Raw genomic sequence first — 20345 nt, 5'->3', positions numbered from 1 at the left:
TAAAAAAAAAAAAAAAAAAAAAAAAAAAAAAAAAAAAAAAAAAAGTGTCTGTCAAGAAAAAGGTATGCCATAGTTCTTGTTAAATTATACAAGAATCCAGATGGGGATCTGTGTTCTTACAGGTTAACACGGCTGCTTACCGATAGGACTTTTTAATGTCATCTGAGGTTGCATTCTTGTCCAGTCCAAGAACATGGTATAGTGATTCCCCGGAAGTAGAGAGTGAGCGCTGCCTCTGGTCAGCCATGTTAGGTTAGTCTACAAGAGAAGATAAAGGAAAATATGGAGAAAATGACAAAACCTGGGTCTGCGAGACGAGATAAGGGCACTGCTGTCATGCTAGACAAGTTAAATTCGACTCCCAAAACTCATATGGTAGAAGAGAAGTAGCAGCTCCTAAAAGCTATTCTCTGAGCGGCTCAAGTGTGTTGTGGTTTGTGTTCCTTTCCCATTCCACAATAAGTATGTGGGGGCTAGTCTCTATAATACGTATGAAATGTTGCAACTATTTAAACGGTTCAGAAAACTGAAGATGTGTTAAAGTTTAAAGAAAAAAAAAAAAAGCAAAAAATTGTGCTGGATGTGGGAGTATATGCCTGTAATCCCAGCTATGTGGAAGGCTGAGGCAAAAGGATCTGAAGTTAAGAGACTAACCCTACTCTTACCCACACTCCCCCTTCCCCAAAAATCCTGTTTTAGAAAACCCACACTTACAGAAATGGAAGGAAATAATAAAATATGGACGAGCCGGGTGTGGTGGTGCACACCTTTAATCCCGGCACTCTGGCAGGCAGAGGCAGGCGGATTTCTGAGTTCGAGGTCAGCCTGGTCTACAAAGTGAGTTCCAGGACAGCCAGGGCTACGCAGAGAAACCCTGTCTTGAAAAACAAAACAAAACAAAAAACAAAAAAGGGACAACAACAACAATAAACCCAAATCAGTCATGATGAAAATATTTCATGAGCTTTTCAGAAGACCTTCAGCAGCTGCCAAGGAAACCCTGAAACCCAGAATACATGTTTAAAAGTTACCTGGGCATTTTTATTTTCACTAAGCACTTATTTTAGCTGGTGTTACACATGGTCGTTAGCCACCCAACATGGATGCCGTGAATGCAACTTGGGTCCTCTCTGCAAGAGCAGTATAAACAACTACTGAGCCTTTTCTCCAGCCCCAACTTTATCCATCTTTTAGTATAACCCATAATTTGTAACCTTCAAAGTATTTTTTTCTGAGGCACCAAACTGAGACTACCTGTAATCTCTGAAACCAAGTTAACAGCTACAACCTGGTGCAGAACCATTCAGGCCCTGTGCTTGCTATTTCAGTCTGTGAGCCTATGAGCTCTACTTAGCCAATTCAGACCACTCTGTTCTCCTGGTGTCTTCCAGCCCCTCTGACTTCTACAGTCTTTACTCCCTCTCTTCCTCAGGGATGCTTCATCTCTGAGGAAGGGACCCAATGGAGACCTCCGATCCAGACTTTCTCATCGCATAATGTGGGTCTCTGTGCTAGCTCTGTCTGATAATGACTGGACAAAGAACCAATCTATGAGTACAGCAGAGTATCATTATGAATCATTTCACCCACGACAAGCAAACAAAAAGCAAACATTTATGCATGCATGCATTCATTCACTGTTTTTTTTTTTTAAAAAAGATTTATTTATTTATTATATGTGAGTACACTGTAGCTGTCCTCAGACACTCCAGAAGAGGGCGTCAGATCTTGTTACGGATGGTTGTGAGCCACCATGTGGTTGCTGGGATTTGAACTCCAGACCTTCGGAAGAGCAGTCGGGTGCTCTTACACACTGAGCCATCTCACCAGCCCCACTCTATTTTTTTGAAACAGGGTTTGCCTGTGCAGTCCTTGTAGTGCTGGACCACCTTTGTAGACCAGGTTGGCCTCAGACTCAAGAGATCCACCTGCCTATCTCTGCCTCCTAAGTGTTGGAATTAAAGACATGTACCACCACCACCTAGCTTAAATAAATAAATAAAATTTAAAGGAAGATGGCTCAGTGGTTAAAGAATGTTTACTACTCTTCCAGAGGACCCATGTATAATTCTTACCATCCATATTGGACAGCTAATAGCTGCCTAAACTCCAGGTGGCCTCTCAGGACACCTGCACACGTGCGCGCGCGCACACACACAGAGCACATATTTATACAGAGATATGTACATATATAAAAAATTTTAAAAAGTTGTGGATTTAGCTTAATGGTACACTATTATTAGCATAGCATGTGTTCAATCTTCAGTGCTGCAAAACCAACCAATCAAAACTAAACAACAACCACATAGGTACATTCCTACTCAACACTGTTATCCAGAGCAACTAGATAGGTGGAAGAAATAAAGTTTATAAAACAGAAAAGGAAAAGTGAAAGTTGTCCCTGTTTGCAGATATGATTTAAATCAAGAATTGGTCCTTTCCCTCTTCCATGTGGATCCTAAAAACCAAAATCAAGAAGGTCATCAGGCTTTGGCAAATGTCTTTGCTCACTGAGCCATCTAGCTGGTTTCAATAATTTTATTTTTGAATTATTATTATTATTGGGTTTATTTTTTGTTTATTTTTTTATTTTTTTCAAGACGGGGTCTCTCTCTGTATCCCTAGCTATCCTGGAACTCACCTTGTAGACCAAACTGGCCTCGAACTGAGAGATCTGTCTGAGTGCTGGGATTAAAGGCATGTGCCACCACTGGCTAGCTCATAATTATATATAGAGAAACATAAAAATTAGATACAAAAATCTACATTAGTAAAAAAAATCAGTAGTACTTTTATACATTAATAACAAACTTGGTAAGGTAGTTAAAAAAAACCTAGTACAACAAAGCCTTGGGTTCAATCCCTTGGCGGGGGGCACACACACACACACACACACACACACACAAAAAACCAACCCAGGAACAAACTGAACCACGAATGTAAATGATCTCTATGACGAAAATGATAAAACACAGATGAAAGAAACTAAAGAGAATATATACAAACATGGAAAAATGTCTTAAGTTCATTGACTGGAAACACTGCAATCTTAAAAGCAGTCATCATAGAAAAAAAGCAATTCTAAATTTGCAAAGAATCACAGAAAACCCTGAGTTGTTAAAGCAACCTGAATAGAAAGATCAAACCTACAGGTATCATTGTCTAATAAGACAAACCACAAGTCAGGTGATGGTGATGCATAGTAACCAGGAGGCCCCCTCAGTTCAAGGCCAGCTTGGTCTATAAAGAGACTGTCTCAAAAAACCCAAAACAAAACACACAAAGCTAGGGTAACCAAAATAGCAATATACTGGCTTATATAAAAATCAATACAGAGACCACCAACAAATAGGGGACAGAAATAAATTTATACATCACACTGACTTTGACAAAAGAAAAGATTATTTTGGCTTAGTTTCGGGGGCTACTCTATTATGACCAGGAAGTCATGAGGTGGCTGGCCACACACACTGTAGTGAAGAAGCAGTTGATAAACACTGATGCCCTTTCAGCCTGAGATCCCAGCCTATGGTGCTTAACTATATTTAGGTATACCTTCCCTTCTATAAATTAAACCTTTCAACAAACACCCTCAAAGATATATCCAGAAGTATGTTTTCACTGTGATTTTAAATCCAGAAAACTGTCAATGAAGTTTAACCACCAAAGCCGTAAAAAACATACCAGAAGGATAGCAGTCTTCAGAAAACCGTGCTAGGAAACCTGGATGTCAATATATAGAAGAATCCCTATTTTCAAAATCCTTAAATCCACATTTTCTCACCATATACAAAAAACAACTCAAAGTATATCAGACCTAAATATAAAGCCTATAATTAAGAAACTACTAGAAGGCCTAGAGAGATGGCTCAATGAGTAAAGTGTATGCTGTACAGCATGAGGGCCTGCATTGAGATCTTCAGCAACCATATAAAAATTATCTCAGCAGCACACAACCCAGCAGCCAGTCTAGCCAAACAGCATCTCTAATAAGAGACTAACTCCCAAAAAATGAGGTGGGGAAACAATTGAAGAAGACATCCCAACATCAACCTTTGGTTTCTATATATTTCTGCAAAGTGTGTGTGCATATACTATTACTATAAGAAAACACGCCAGGTGGTGGTGAACAGCTTTAACCCCAGCACTGGGGAGGCAGACCTCTGAGTTTGAGGTCAGCCTGGTTTACAGAGCGAGTTCCAGAATAACCAGGGCTACAGAGAAACCCTGTCTCAGAAAAGAAAAGTGAAGAAGAAAACACACAGGCAACAGTAATATGTACAGACAATGGTTTTTTTGATCAAAAACCAAAAGAAAAAAAAAGAAGAGCCAAGTGTACTGGCACATGCCTCTGATCCCACCACTCATGAAGCAGAAGCAGAGAGAGGCAGAATCAATGAGACAGACAGTGCAGGCGTCCCAGGGCAGCCAAGACTACACACACAGTGAGATCCTATCTCAAAGGCCTTTAATCCCAGCAGTTGGGAGGCAGAGGCAGGTGGATTTCTGAGTTTGAAGCCAGCCTGGTCTACAGAGTGAGTTCCAGAACAGCCAGGGCTATACAGAAAAACCCTGTGTCGGAAAAAAAAAAAAAAAAAAAAGAAAGAAAAGAAACGGTCTTACTACATAATCTGGATGGCCTGAAACTTGCTTTTTAGATCAATTTCTTCCACTTCCCCAAGTTCCGGGTTAAAAGTATTCACCTCTACATCTAGTTTGAATAGATTTAGCACCTTTTATTTGTGTACGTGCATTTGTGCACACTTCTGAGTTCATGAGTAGTAATTATAAACATTTATCAGCTTATTTTTATGTAATAACATAATGGTACATAGATTCTTGGACTGGACTTGACCTTATATAACTACACATTCCCTCATTTTCCAGATGGTGGAGCTTTAGTAATTAGCAGCTCCTGGGCCTTGGCACATCACTGCTCTTTGAGTAGGTCCTAAATTCTGAGGGGAATAAATTGAACCTAGAATTCTATTACTAACCAAGTGTCAGGCAATGGCGGGAGTTGGAGAAAAGTTTGTCCCATATAAAACCATCATCTGAGGAAGTACTTCAAGAAAACGAGGAAAAATATCAAGACCAGAAGACAGAGCAGACTGAGAGCAAAGCATCTGAACCTGCTCCAGGAAGCAGGAGGCTGACAAGAACCGACCCACCTGCAGCAGCAGGAAAACATACTTCACAGGGTCAAAGCTTCAATACCACAAATCATTACAGAAACGGGAGTGATGTAAGGATACTATACTCACAGTGAATGAAAATTCTCAACGACAAAAACTACAAAAAAATATATAACTACATGGAAATGCTACAAATACAAGTTGGACATATGAAACTTAACAGACTTCGCTTCACAGTAGGATGCAGGTCACAGAGCAACTAAAGAAACAAACACGGCCTCCAGATTCTGTAGATGATAATCAGTGTGAAAACCCAACTGGAGTTTATTAACATAACCGGAGTAAAAGAGAAAATAAGGCCAACAAAACTTGGTTGAAAATAATGGTCCAGTACGGAAACAGGCAGGTGTATCTCTGTGAATTCAAGGGCAGCGACATCAAGCCAGCCAGGGATACACAGATAAGAAACTGCAGATTTTTATGGATGAAGGTTTATTAGGGCTGATAGTTCATGGCTACAGCCCATTTCAGGAAAGTCACAGCAGTAGGTGCCCGAGGCAGCTATTCATACTACAAATGCAGACAAGCAGGGAGCCATGAGTATCTATGCTCAGCTCACTTTCTCCTTTTTAAGGTAGAAGATAGTTTCCCAGCCTAGACAATGGCACCTCACTCAAGTAAACTAATCAGTATCATCTCTCACAGGCATGCCCAGAAGCTAACTAACCCCTCACAGGTGTGCATCAAGGTACCGCCTTAATTTCAAAATCTAAATTCCAAGATAAAAATAGCAGACTTACCATCTTTATCATTTCAATGATACGGTACAGCAACGTTAATCACAGCAACTTTGCTATACAACAGCTATATTATAAAACCTTTTTAATTAATTAATTAAGCAAGGCACTGTGTCTCAAACCTTTATAATCCCAGCACTGGAGAGGCAGAAGCAAAATATCTTTATGAGTTCCAGGCTAGCAAAGGACATACAGTGATATCCTGTAGAAGGAAGGGAGGGAGGGAGGGAAGGAGAAAGCACAACCATTAAAAACAAAACAAAAAAAAGAATTATTTATTTTATGTATATATGAGTACACTGTAGCTGTCCAGACACACCAGAAGAGGGCATCTGATCCCATTACAGATGGTTGTAAACCACCATGTGGTTGCTGGGAACTGAACTCAAATCTCTCTAGCCTGAAAAGAGAAATTCTTAAACTTTCTTAAATTTATCAACGATGCCCTTCCCCTTAGTTTTTCTTCAAGAAATCCTCTAAAACAGCCGCTCTCAACCTGTGGGCCCCAACTTTTTGGGAGTCAACACTTTGGGCTCACCCAAGACTATCAGAAAACAGATATTTACATTACAATCCATAACAGTAGCAAACTGTTGTTATGAAGCAGCAACAAAAATATTTTTATGGTTTATTAAAGGACTGCAGCAATAGGAAGGTTGAGAACCACTGCTCTAGAAGGAGAAAGAATGAATTAAACCACCTAGAGTGAGGATAAACGTAATTTGGGAGTGAGTGGGGAGCCACTTAATTACAGACTCATCCTTTGATCATTCTACTTACAGTAAATATTGTTTTTTAAAAATGGGTGAAAAAAAAGAGAGCTTGGTAGTGGCGGCACACCTGTAATCCCAGCACTCTGGGAGGCAGAGGCAGGCCAATTTCTGAGTTTAAGGCCAGCCTGGTCTACAGGGTGAGTTCCAGGACAGCCAGGGCTACACAGAGAAACCCTGTCTTGGGGTGGGGTGGGGTAAGGGGTGGTGGTGCACTCCTTTAATCCCAGCACTCAGGAGGCAAAGGCAGGTGGGTCTCTCTGTGAGTTAAAGGCCAACCTGGTCTACAGATCAAAACTATTACTGTTCCATGGTAGGAGACAGAGGCCAACCCTATTTCTGAGCGACATCTCAAAACCTGGAAGTGCACACAGATGATCCATCTTTCCCTAGCACCTCAAAGGCCCCTCTGCCTTCCCCCTCACAAGTGAAGTTTTTCTGAATGAGAGGCTCTCTATTTTGCTCTACTTTCCTCCTTACCCTTTACTTAAAACACTCTGAAAATACAAGTCTGTCTCCAAAAACTTGTAACAAACCCCACAAATTCTCTCTCTCTCTCTCTCTCTTTTTTTTTGTTTTTTGTTTTTTTGTTTTTTTTTTTTTTTGAGACAGGGTTTCTCTGTGTAGCCCTGGCTATCCTGGAACTTACTCTGTAGACCAGGCTGGCCTCGAACTCTGAAATCCACCTGCCTCTGCCTCCCAAGTGTTGGGATTAAAGTCGTGTGCCACCACCACCCGGCAAATTCTCGTACTTTTATATGCATCATTAAAACAATCTTTAAAATTGTACATATTTTTATTTATTTGAGTATGCATTGTGAAGGTCAGAAGACAACTTATGAGAGTCAGTCCTCTCTTTAGTTTTGGGGACTAAACTCTGGTCAGCAGACTTGGTGCCATGCGTTTTTGCCTGCTCAAGCAAACTGCTGGATCTTGAACAATTGTGTTTTTAGTTTTTTCAAGACAAGGTTTCTGTGTGTACCCCTGGCTGCCCTCAAACTCAAGAGTGCCTGCCTCTGTCTCCTGAGTATTGGAGAGGTATGTGCCACCACCTCTCAGCAAACAATCATATTTTAATAAAAGAATTCCATCACGGAAAACAAAGAGGGCGTGCAGAGAGAATCTCTTTCGTGCTAAATGGAAGTGCTTCCTGTCAATAAAAAGCTGATGGCCAATGAGGCAGGATTTGAAGGTGGGACATTTGTCAGAAAGAGAGGAATTCTGGCAGAGTTAAGGGTGGGAGATTTTGCCTTGGACTCAGAGGAGGCAAATGAATGAAACTGAATGAGAGGTAACTAGTTGAGTGGCAAACATAGACTACAATAAACGGGTTCTATAAAGTTACAAGCTAGTCAAGGAATGAGCCAAATGCTTATGATCTAGGCATTTATTCATAAATAATTAAGTCTTTGAGTCGTTACTCTGGGGAGAGGATGGGTAGAAAAGCTCATGGATACATTTGATGTACCATATGTGGGGCACAGAATCCAAGCTTAGAAAGGTCCCAGGTGAGAGGTGCACCCCCTGGGAACAGAGCAGATTACATAGCTTTGCCCCTTTAAGAGATAGAGGCCTCCAACTGCTGGGTAGATAAAGGGAACTGAAGCAAATAGTTCATAGACTTCTTGACCAGCAGAACTACAGGGTCTGGGAAGTCTTGTGCTCCCAAGGCAGCGAAAGAAACACTGGCAGCTGGGGCTGCATAGACCAGCTCCCAGCTGCTCAGGCTCAGCTCTTAGAAGCAGCAACACGCTGCAGTCTAGAGCCACCTTCCCAGAGTAAGCAGCCATCAGAGAGCAGGACCAGCCCCGAAAGGCCCCTATGAAAGGGTGGAGCCAGGAGCCAGCAGTCTGCTGGAAAGAGTTGAGGGGACAGAGGAAACCAACTATAGACTCTGGCTGGAGGAACCTGTTTCCTCACCTCATGGGCCCAACAACCTCCCAGAGCAGGGGAAGGGTTGGGCATTTGGTGAGGTGCAGCTCCCAGTTAAACCCATAAATGTGAGAGTTGGCTAGGGCCAGCTACAGAAATGGGTGGAAATGCCTCTTACTGGTGAGAGGAAGGGCAGGCATGAGGCTAGTCACAGGATGGGAAGTGGAAGCCGGACACTGATTGAGAACACATGAAGAAATCCAAGCACAGACCAACTTTGGATCAGGTAAAAAATGTTTAAAATTTCGCTTTAATGCTAAAAAGGGTAAGAGACTGAGTATAAAAATTCATAGACAGTGGTGCATGCCTTTAATCCCAGCACTCGGGAGGCAGAGGCAGGCAGATTTCTGAGTTCAAGGCCAGCCTGGCCTACAAAGTGAGTTCCAGGACAGCCAGGGCTATACAGAGAAACCCTGTCTCGAAAAACCAACAAATAAATAAATAAATAAATAAATAAATAAATAAATAAATAAATAAATAAAGGGGGGGGATTAACTAAGGTAAGAGACAAAAATAAGGCCAGAGTCTACTGCACCATCATATAATGAAAACCAGGAAAGTCACCCAAAGGTTGTTAGAAAACCAACCTTAGCTGGGCGGTGGTGGCGCACGCCTTTATTCCTAGCACTTGGGAGGCAGAGACAGGCGGATCTCCGAGTTCGAGGCCAGCCTGGTCTACAGAGTGAGCTCCAGAACAGCCAGGGCTATACAGAGAAATCCTGTCTTGAAAAAACAAAAAAAAAAAAAAAACAAAAAAAAACCCAAAAAAAAACAAAGAGAGAGAGAGAGAGAGAGAGAGAGAGAGAGAGAGAGAGAGAGAACCAACCTTTGTTTATCCAGGTAGTCTATAATTGCCAATAGATAGTGGCCACCCTAAAGAAGAATATGAGTTGGCACCCCATAGATGTCCTGGATTTGAAAAAATTAAAAGAAGGTGCCACCAATTATAGAATGTATCCATTGCTTCTGAAACAGGTATTAAATTCTCAGGTGACTCAAAATAGTATTATTCCCAAAGACTGTAAAGGTATGCCAAGAGCAATGTTAGAACCTGGCCCACAATTATAATGGCATTCATGGTGGAGATAAGAGGCTAAGGACACAGAACAAAGAAACAGGGCCAGAGCTATCAATATTTCTCAAGATCAGCTACTTGGTGAAGGAACATATGCTGAGGTACACATAAGTCATCTATGGGGAAGCAGCCTTGGCACTATGTCACATGGTAGCCTTAAGTGCTTGAGACAGGGTGAAGAAACAGGAAAAGGACTTGAACTGCTTACTCAGATTATGCAAGGACCAAGAGAAACATTCACTGACTTTTTATGAAGACTGACCTCAGCTATAGATAGAAGGGGATCATATCCACAAGCAAGAAAAGCACTGAATCTTTAGCTTTCAAAAATGCTAATACTGAATGCAAAAAGGTGATCAGGTTATTAAAGGAAAGATCAGCATCAAGAGATTATTGGATTAGAATTACAGTTGATATCGGATCTCATTCATATGACTTCATTAGATCTGATCCAAAAAGGTTTTGAAAAAAAAATCCAAAACACCAGATGTTTTAATTGTAGTAAGGAGGGATTTCAAAGGGATTGTAAGCAAGGTGTTCCTAGAAATGACATTTTTTTCCCTTAGAGATTATTCAAAGGGAAGGCCTCAGCCTTCTGATACATGCAGGGAGTGTGGCAAAGGTCAACCCATTATCTATCCTATCTTGGTGAGTCCAAAATTCTGTACTTAAATTGCTTCTATCATAACCTTAAATGTGTATAAATATACAAAGTCCATATTAAACGTAAAATATTTGGCTTAATAAGGTTCTTTGGTCTAAAAGTAAATTCAATAATCTACTCTTTTCTTACCATCCCTATACCTCTATTTTCCTTTTCATTCCCTTCCCCCAACACTAGATAAGACAGAAAAAAAGAATATAGAAAAAAAAATCCTGAATCTAACCTCCCTTTGTTTTTTTCCCTGACCAAGACCATTAAGGACTTAACCAATCTCCTTTAAATGACTACAAACATCCACACTCAAAGAACCACCAAAAGCCACCCATCCCACCTCTTGGGAATGTGGGCTTCATTCTCCTAAAATTGTTTCCTGCTGTTGCTTCTTTTGGGGGCCCAAAGAAAATTCAGATATTGGCCAATCTTAGGAAAACTAGCTGTAACATCTGTTGTCCAGTTTCTGTGTGATGGGAAAATCCAGGGATTAAATGAAGTACTTATTGGAACAGTTTGTAAGGCTAGAACACCAGGACTAAGCAGCTTTAGAGCTGTGCTGGAGGCAAATTATGATGAAACAGCTACTCTGGTAGTCTGAGGTTGGATGAAGCATGATACTGGAATAAAGAGATCTCAGCATTCTTTAGGATTAATATTGTCAGGGTCACTGTAACTTCATTAGTGTCTGTAAACGTACAAACTTTAACAAGTAATATACATTTCTACATTAACATATAATGGGATGTATGGTATGCAGAATCAACTAAAGATGATTTTCTGCTTTCTGTTTGAGCAGGTAAGGCTTCTTTTGTAAGTTAGTTTTGACTGTATAACCAAACTAATGTCTATCTCCAAGGCTGCCAAACACAAATGGATTGGACACTGAGACTGTAATTCTTACCTGATAGTTTTTATAATTGTTCTTATTAATATAGTTTATTATGTTAGAGAAAAAGTCTTTTATTGACCAAAAGGGGGAGATATAGAGAGAATCTCTTGTGTACTCTGTGTAAGAATTACCTGTCAATAAAAAGCTGATAGCCAATGAGCTTAGCAGGATTAGAAAACATCCGGCAGAGAAAGATAAGATTCCGCAAGAGTCAAGGGCAGGAGATTTTTGCCCTGGACTTGGAAGAGATGGAAACATGAAACTTAAGAGAGGTAACCAGCCATGTGGGAGACAGAATACAATAAATGGGCTATATAAGTTATATGCTAGTCAGGTAACAAGCCAAAACTTATGGCCTAGGCATTTATTCATAAATAATTAAGTCTCAGAGTCCGTATTCCGGGAAAAAAGAGGGGGGATAGAAAAGCTCATGGCTATAAGGGGGTGCAAAACAACTATGAGGCAAATCCTGTGAATCATATCACAAAGTTTTAGGTTATGGGCCTTCAAGGATTAAAATCTAAAGAGCAATAATCAACAGTAAAGTCTTCAGTAAGTGTGGAGAAAGCCCTTAATGGCTGGGAGAATTCAATTATAAGTTTGGAGGAGTTTACCTGAAATCCCAATACTTGAAAGGCTTGAATATTGAGAGCTGGAGGCCAGCCTGGGCTACACAGTAAAGTCTTGTATCAGAAGAACAGGAAACAAAAGGAAACAACTCTCAAATCTTCGCTGATGCACTTCTAGTTTCCCCTCGCTTACTTCAAGCTAGTCCAGGGTTAGGGTGAGGCTGTGAACCTCTGAAAGTCACCGACCAGCCATGTTTAAAAGGATGATAAGTGCCCAGAGAAAAGACACAGATCACAAAGTTAACGCATTCTGTTGTGGACAGTCTGAAGAGAAAGAAGTACAGAATCCCCTGCCTTCAAAATGGTTTTTGTGTATACATGGACAAAGCAGGTTCTTATTATACTATTCTGTGAGCAGGCACAGGAGCTTGTAACTTGAAAGATGCTAGCTGAACCTAGCAAAAGAGATGGCTCAACACCTAATTGCTCTGGCTGAGGACCCAGTTTGGTTCCTTGGTACAGAAGCATAACTGTGATAAAAGGCTTTTAATGACCTAGGGAGGAAAGGATAGAGAACAGAGCCAAAGATGAAAATGTTACTTTTTTGTTGTGACAAAAATGCCTAACAAGAGCCATTTATGGAAGGAGATTTTGATTCACAGTTTAAGAGTACAGTCCATCTTATCTTTTCTTTCCTTTTCTTTCCTTTTCTTTCCTTTTCTTTCCTTTTCTTTCCTTTTCTTTCCTTTTCTTTCCTTTCCTTTCCTTTCCTTTCCTTTCCTTTCCTTTCCTTTTTCCTTTCCTTTCCTTTCCTTTCCTTTCCTTTCCTNTCCTTTCCTTTCCTTTCCTTTCCTTTCCTTTCCTTTCCTTTCCTTTCCTTTCCTTTCCTTTCCTTTCCTTTCCTTTCCTTTCCTTTCCTTTCCTTTTCTTTGAAATCATGCTAGTAGGAGCAAGAACAGCTAGCTAGTCACTTTGAATTCACAGTCAGCAGAGAACAGCCGGTCTGCATGAGAATAGGGGGACAGACACCATGCTGCTTTCCGCTGTCTTTTGCAAAGAGCAAGTCAAAAACTATTCTGGTAGGCGGGCGGTGGTGGCACGCGCCTTTAATCCCAGTACTTGGGAGGCAGAGACAGGCGGATTTCTGAGTTTGAGGCTAGCCTGGTCTACAAAGTGAGTTCCAGGACAGCCAGGGAGGGCTATACAGAGAAACCCTGCCTCAAAACAAAACAAAACAAACAAAAAAACAAACAAAAAAACAAAACCTATTCTGGTGAAACTGGTGAGCCAAGCCGGGACAGGTTTCTCCTTCAACCACAAGAGAAGCCGACTCCAAGAGAAGCTGACCCTTCTGCACTATTATCCAATGGTGAACAAAAAAGTTCTCTTTGTGGAACAGAAAAAAATACATTCCCTCTGAGTAGTGGATTGATTCATAAATGAGAAGATAGAGGGTGAGGCACTGTCCTGAACTCTGCAGTGTGCAATGAAGACAAGGAAACTGAGGCATGGCCTCGGGGGATGTGAAGGGACAGTGCTGAAAGAGTCCTTCACGGAGACCACATATTTATCTCTCTGGATGCTTTATAGACCTTAATAATAAAAAAAAATATCGCAATAGCCTGTTTAAAAAAAAAAAAAGGAAAGCAGAGAACAAAAAGGCTGATACTTGGTGCTCAGCTTGCTTTCTTCTTTTTACTAAGTCTGGGACTCTAGCCCATTAAATGGTACTGGTTTACTCTTAGGGTGGGTCTTCCCACCTTAATTAACCCAACCTAAAAACTATTCCTTTACATATCTGCCCAGAGATCTGTCTCCTAAATGACTCTCGAACCTATCCAGCTGATAATCAATATTAATTATCACATAGAGGAAGAGAGAGCACATACATGTTGATGGACTAAATAAACAAGGTGATTTCACATAAAGATACAAAGGAAAGGAGCAACAAACAACACAAGTGTGATGGTGATGCAGGCATAGGGGACAAGCTGCAAACCCTACTGTGAACGTAGCAGTGAGGAGACAGGCAGGTTACTATTCTCTGGCTTACGCACATTTGGCTCACAGTAAAAGAAAATGCTGAAAATGAATTACTAAAAATGAAACACAATGATGTTGTTATTCCTAGTTTTCTGAGGGAATCTTTAACTAAAATTCATGCTGTAGTATCTGAAAATCAGCTTCCAATTAAGGGTATGAGGTAGCCAATAACTAAGGACACAGTAAAACCACGACCTTTCAAGTAATAGTAAGCCTTTCTTCTTGGTCACAAAACAACCAGGAACCTATCTGACTATATGAAGACAAGAATCATTCTCTAAGGGAATGGGATCTGGGCTATATAAAAGAAAAGTGAGCTGAGTACAAGCATGCGTTAATCCGTGTGCTCTACTCTTGACAGTGTACATGATTAGCTGCTTCAAGTTCCTGCCACCACGATTTCTGAAAAATGTGGACTACAACCTTGAATTGTGAGCTAAATAATAAACCCCTTCTCCCTTAAGTTGTTCTTGCTAGGATATTTTACCACAGCAACAGGAAACAAAACTAAGATATACAACATTCAAATCTTTAATTACAAATAACATACACACTTATAAAAATACTTATGTTTGTTAGGGTGGTAGTATACACTGTAATCTCAGCACCTGAAGGGATGCTAAGGCTGAGTAGAATCCCAAGATCAATGTCAACCTAGGCTACTTAGCAAAACTCTGTCTCAAAGTACAAGACAATTGTCTTAGTTAGGATTTTACAGCTGTGAACAGACACCATGACCAAGGAGACTCTTAAAAGGACAGCACTTAGTTGGGGCTAGCTTACAGGTTTAGAGATTCAGTCCATTATCAACAAGGCGGGAACATAGCAACATCCAGGCAGGCACAGTACAGGAGAAGCTGAGAGTTCAACATTTTCATCTGAAGGTTGCTAGTAGAAGACTGACTTTCAGGAATCTAGGATGAGGGTCTTAAAGCCCATGCCCACAGTGACATACCCATTCCAACAAGGCCATATGTCCAAATAGTGCCACTCCCTGGGCAAAGCATATTCAAACCATGACATTCCACTCCCTGACCCCCCCATAAGCTTGTTCAAACACATGAGTTTATGGGGGCCATATCTAGCCATAGCATAATTTAAAAAGTACATGTAGTCCAATTTCCAAAGACCCCATAGTCTATAGCAGTATCAACAATGTTAAAACTCCAAAGTTCAAAGTCTCCTCTGAGATCCATTCAATTACTTAATTGTAATCCCTGAATCAAGACAGGAAACCAGCTGGGCAAACTCCAAACTCTCCATCTCTGAGTCTGATGTCAAAGCAGTTTTCATATCTCCAACTCCTTTTTCATCTTTGTCGACTGCAAAAACTTCTTTTCCTGGGCTGGTTCCACTCTGTTAGCAGCATTCCTCAGGAGATATCCTATGGCTTTGGCATTTAGAAAATCTTGGGGTCTCCAAGGCAACTTCAATATTACAGCTTCTTGTTTCAATATCTGGGATCCACATATGATCTTCTGGGCTCCTCCAAAGGGCTGGTGTCACATCTCCAGCGCTGCCCCTCTGTAGGACTCTAAGCTCAGGTTGACTCCACTCCACTGCTGTTGTTGTTCATGGTGATCATCAAATAGCACTGGCATCTCCAATACATTGGGGTCTTCCACTGCAACTACACTACACCAATAGCCTGACACAGGCTCTCTTCATGGTGCCAAGCCCCAAATCCTTTACATGAACCCTCAGTCCTAGGCCATCAACTACAACTGAGGCTGCACCTTCACCAATGGCCTTCCATGGCCTCTCACAGTGCCAAGCCTCAGCTGCTCTTCATGACCCCTCATGTCTTCAAAACCAGTACCCACTGGGTGACTCTTACTCTACTAAGTACAGCTGCAGCATGAGGTACATGCTATCTCTGTCTATCTCTGGAACACAGCTTCTTTCTGCTCTCAGATTTCACCTCGGTGATTCTAGTCTCTTTTTAATCACCAATACTTTCTCAGTTCCAGCCAACCAGCATCAATTGTCCCAATAATCCCTTCTATTCTGGACTCTAAAGCCAGAACCACATGGCCAAGCTGAGTTCTTATGCTTGCAGGATTTGGAACATGGCCCACTTGTTCTATTACACTGTCACTAGCTTTCTGTTTTCCAACTCCTTCACTGCCTAAGCTTGGCTGTCCTGGATCTTGAACTAAAGAGATATGGATGCCTGTCTCCTGGGATTAAAGGTGTATACCACCAACCCTGGATCTAAATTTAGCTGGATAGGATCTTACCCCAAAGTCCCACTCCCTTAATCTCCTAGAACACAGGATTCAGCTCCATTTCACTTCCTGGTGCCCCTTTAATACTTAACAATATATTTTTCATTTTTCCTTTCTAAGATTGCTATGCTCTTCATGAGACCTAACCAGAGAACAAAGTTCCTGCTGGGCTTTTTTGAGACTTCCTTTGTCAATGCAATTAGCACGAATCTCTTTACGTTAGTCTCAGGTAGACTCTTCAGACAAGGGCAAAAAGCAGCCACACTCTTCACCATAATACCACAAAAAGAGTCTCTACACCTCATACGGAAATTCTTATCCTCTGAAACCTCTTTTTTTTTTTTTTTTTTTGAGGACAGGGTTTCTCTGTATAGCCCTGGCTGTCCTGGAACTCACTTTGTAGACCAGGCTGACCTGGAACTCAGAAATCCGCCTGTCTCTGCCTCCCAAGAGCTGGGATTAAAGGCATGCGCTGCCACCACCACCGGGCCCTCTGAAACCTCTTAAGCCAGGTCTGCACAGTTCAAATTACTCTCAGCAACAAAGTCTTCCATATTCCTACTAGAATAGCCCATCAAGCCCCATTTAAAACATTCCAATGCTTTCCAAATCCAAAATCCACATTGTTCAAAACAATAGCATGGTCAGGCATATAACAGCAATACCCTACTCCTGGTACCAACTTCTGTCTTAGGGTTTTGCTGATGTGAACAGACACCATGACCAAGGAAACTCTTATAAGGACAACATTAAATTGGGGCTAGCTTACAGGTTCAGAGTTTCAGTCCATTATCATCAAGGCAGGAACATGGCAGCATCCAGGCAGGCATAGTACAGGAGGAGCTCAGAGTTCTATATTTTCATCTAACGGCTGCTAGTGGAAGACTGATTTCCACATCTAGGGTGAGGGTCTAAGAGCCCACACCCAGTGACACATCTATTCCAACAAGGCCACACACCATTTCCTGGGCAAAGCATATTCAAACCATGACAACAACATAACAAACCAAAAATTCTATTAGAACAGTGTAGACTACTACATCTATTTAAAAATTCTGAAACACATGTTCAGAGCAGTGCAAATGCTGCCTTCCTTTATCTTATTCATTTTGGGATGCTGGAAATGCCACATTAAAATACAAAAGAAAGGTTAAGACACACCTTGAGTAATGAAAAGCAAGAGGGTACAGGATTCATAAAATACCATAGATGACACAGAGTGTTTTAATGGACTGCATTCTGACATAAAACTTATAGAAGTGACATCAGTTCTGCCCTTATGTCCTACCCTGAGGCTGGCTCTTCAGAGAAACTCATGTTGGATACTTAGCTACCCAGTATATTCCACCTGAGGATATTCTACCTTCTTTTTCCAAAGAAGCAAATGAACATGCCTGACTCCTTGCAACTACTGTCAGAAATCAAGTGATCACATCCCATCCAGCATGTAAGCTAGAATCAGGTATAACAACAAAAGCCATGATAAACTGAAAAGATGTGCCAAATTTCAATGTGGCATTACAACACGCCATATTCCAAACAGACATGCTGTAATTGAGATTTAACCAATTAAGCTGTTTCTGTGTAACCACTTAAAAAGTTGCCAGGTGGAGCTCTCTGAACTTTTACTGATTCAGAATGCTGCCCATTCATAATCACCTCTTTGATCAAAATCTACTCAACCTAGTTTGTCTATGGTTTTATTTCAATAGTCTAGTGTAAGGAGTGGGTCCCAAGAGGACAGTCCTCAAACCTCCAGTCTCAGAGTCAAGTGAAGGTACTGACCAAAAGCACTATGTCCATGGCTAAAAGCAAATACGATTATGGGTGAGTTCCCTCTCTAAATCGAGCAACACAAATTTGTGTTTTGAGGTTGTTTACTTAAGTGATTTTTTTTTTTAATTGAACTGCATCCAAGATTAAATAGAACATAGCTGGAGGCCTCAAATCCCTCAAACACTCAAATCTTCCACCTTGGCCTCTTGGATGGGTGAGTTGTGGGCATGTGTCACATATCCAGTCTCAAAAATCAAAATTTTGAATTAAACCTTTTTATTGCTCTCTAATTTTAAAATTCCTCAGGTAGTCCTTAGAACATTTCAAAAAGATACTTAGAAATGTATTATTCTGCCACGATGATAATGGACTAAACCTCTGAAACTGTAAGCTAGCCCCAATTAAATGTTTTCCTTTTTAAGAGTTGTCTTTTTACAGCAACAGAAACCTAACTAAGACACACTTGTAATCCCAGTCATGGAAGTAACAGGTAACAACACTGAGAAACCAAAGCCAGTGTGGGGTATAATAGACCCTGTCTCAGAAAGTGGCATTAAACTTCTCTTTACAACAAAGACCATTAGAGAAAATAAAAACAAACACAAACAACAAACTCACAACTGGTCAAAGTGCAAAGAACAACTAACTAAAGATGGGGTTTCCAGCCCCGCTGATACACCTACAACCCACTCCTGCGCCTAAGATACAAGAAACATCCTAGGAAAGGGAGCGGAAAGATCATAAGAACCATAAGACACGAAATCTGTCGTTTGAGTTTATCTCCTAGAAATGACAGAGGATCCACCTTCTTCACCTGATACCTCAACAATAACTCAGCCTTAACAACACCAAGAGGAAGGAGATCTCATGGGGCCCATCCCCAGATTAAAAAAAAAACAAACAAACTATAAAACAACTAAGGAATGCTGAGAAAGGGAGAAATAATCTTTCCCAGGGATGAGCCCCGTAAGTGGTTATCTGATACTAAGTTGTCAGCCCTGAAATCCTATATCTAACAAGTAACCTGAACAGACTGTGCAAGTTGTAGTTATATTTTTTGTATGTGTGTGTAACAGTAACAAAGAGAAAGAGGCCATAAATTCAAGAGGGAGTAAGGTACCGGTGTGGGAGAGACTGAAGGAAATAAAAAGGAAAAAAATGATGTAGTTACATTTTAATTAAAAGAATAAAATTAGCCTGGCAGTGGTGGCACACGCCTTTAATCCCAGCACTTGGGAGGCAGAGGCAGGCGGATTTCTGAGTTCAAGGCCAGCCTGGTCTACAAATGAGTTCCAGGACAGCCAGGGTTATACAGAGAAACCCTGTCTCGGAAAAAAACAAAATAAAATAAAATAAAATTACAGCGCAGTCTACATTTACATAGTGAGGTCCAAAACAACTCAGACTACATACATATATCTCAAAAACAAACAAAAAAACAAAACAAAAACAAATAAAGTGTTCTCTCTATGTTAAAACATAGAGAAACACTGTCAAATTAATACTAAAATTTGGGTGGTGGTGGTACAGGCTTTTAATCCCAGGACTCAAGAGGCAGAGACTATTCTCTGTGAGCTCTAGGCCTTCCTGGTCTACACAGCAAGTTCTACACAGAATCTCTGTCTCAAAGCCAAAAAAAAAAAAAAAAAAACTTATGTGAGATTCATATTATTGTACTATTAACATGTTTCATATATTATAAGGAATTAACAAAAATAGAGCAGTGCTGGTATAGCATTATTTCATAATTCCAGCTAGCTGAAAATGTTATATACTATAGATATAACCACATTTTCTTGTCTATTGTATCATTAGTGTAATGAAGCCTCGAATATTTAATCATGTTATTTTAATTAAGTCTTGACATCTACAGGTGGTTTTCACAGTACTTTCTTTAAGTATAACAGGTATTTAATTTTTAATGACATTCATGAAAGATTGCATGTTTTTTACTTTGAAAACAATCTAGTGAGGAGTTGACTGCAAGTTGTGCAGGGAGCACCATGGGTGCAACTTTCATGAGTTATCACTCATGGTATGGTAGGTTTTCTAGTGACATAACTGCTTTTGAGTATCCATGATTCTTATGTTCTCTGAGAAAGGATCAGCCTGACGAGTCTGAGAATGAGAAAGTGACTCTTTTTACCAGGGAGTTTGCTATCATGATGTGATGCTGAATATGTGACTTATATCTTGCTACCAGTTTGAAAGCAAAGTCAACACATCAAGCAAGAAGATCAAGAGAAAGGGAAACAGACCCTAATACCATATTTAGAGCCAGTTTCAACTCTGCACTTTACACAATACATGTCCTCTATTGTATAACTAATGTTTTTTAGTCAGGATCACTATCCAGCCCAGTCTGGCTTTGTTTTTTTGTTTTGTTTTGTTTGTTTTTGAGACAGGGTTTCTCTGTATAGCTCTGGCTGTCCTGGAACTCACTTTGTAGACCAGGCTGGCCTTGAACTCAGAA

General features: G+C 40.6%; 1 protein-coding gene across 4 annotated transcripts in view; it reads right to left on the bottom strand.

The window, feature by feature from the left end:
- Dnajc5 (DnaJ heat shock protein family (Hsp40) member C5) overlaps positions 1 to 20345 on the bottom strand; it is a 34086-nt gene that overhangs the window by 5980 nt on the left and 7761 nt on the right. For all 4 annotated transcript variants that reach the window (XR_002380374.2, XR_003843448.1, XM_029536159.1 and 1 more), the window contains one exon: positions 141 to 258. Coding sequence is in view for 2 of the 4 variants with exons in the window: in XM_029536159.1 (XP_029392019.1) it covers positions 141 to 247 (107 nt within the window). In the remaining 2 variants the exon portion in view is untranslated. The remainder of the gene's footprint in view (positions 1 to 140; positions 259 to 20345) is intronic.

This window comes from Mus pahari, chromosome 3, assembly GCF_900095145.1.
Source record: "Mus pahari chromosome 3, PAHARI_EIJ_v1.1, whole genome shotgun sequence".
In the NCBI taxonomy this organism is placed as follows: Eukaryota; Metazoa; Chordata; class Mammalia; order Rodentia; family Muridae; genus Mus; species Mus pahari.
Note: the sequence above shows the minus strand (reverse complement) of the source record. Positions and strands in the feature narration are given on the sequence as shown.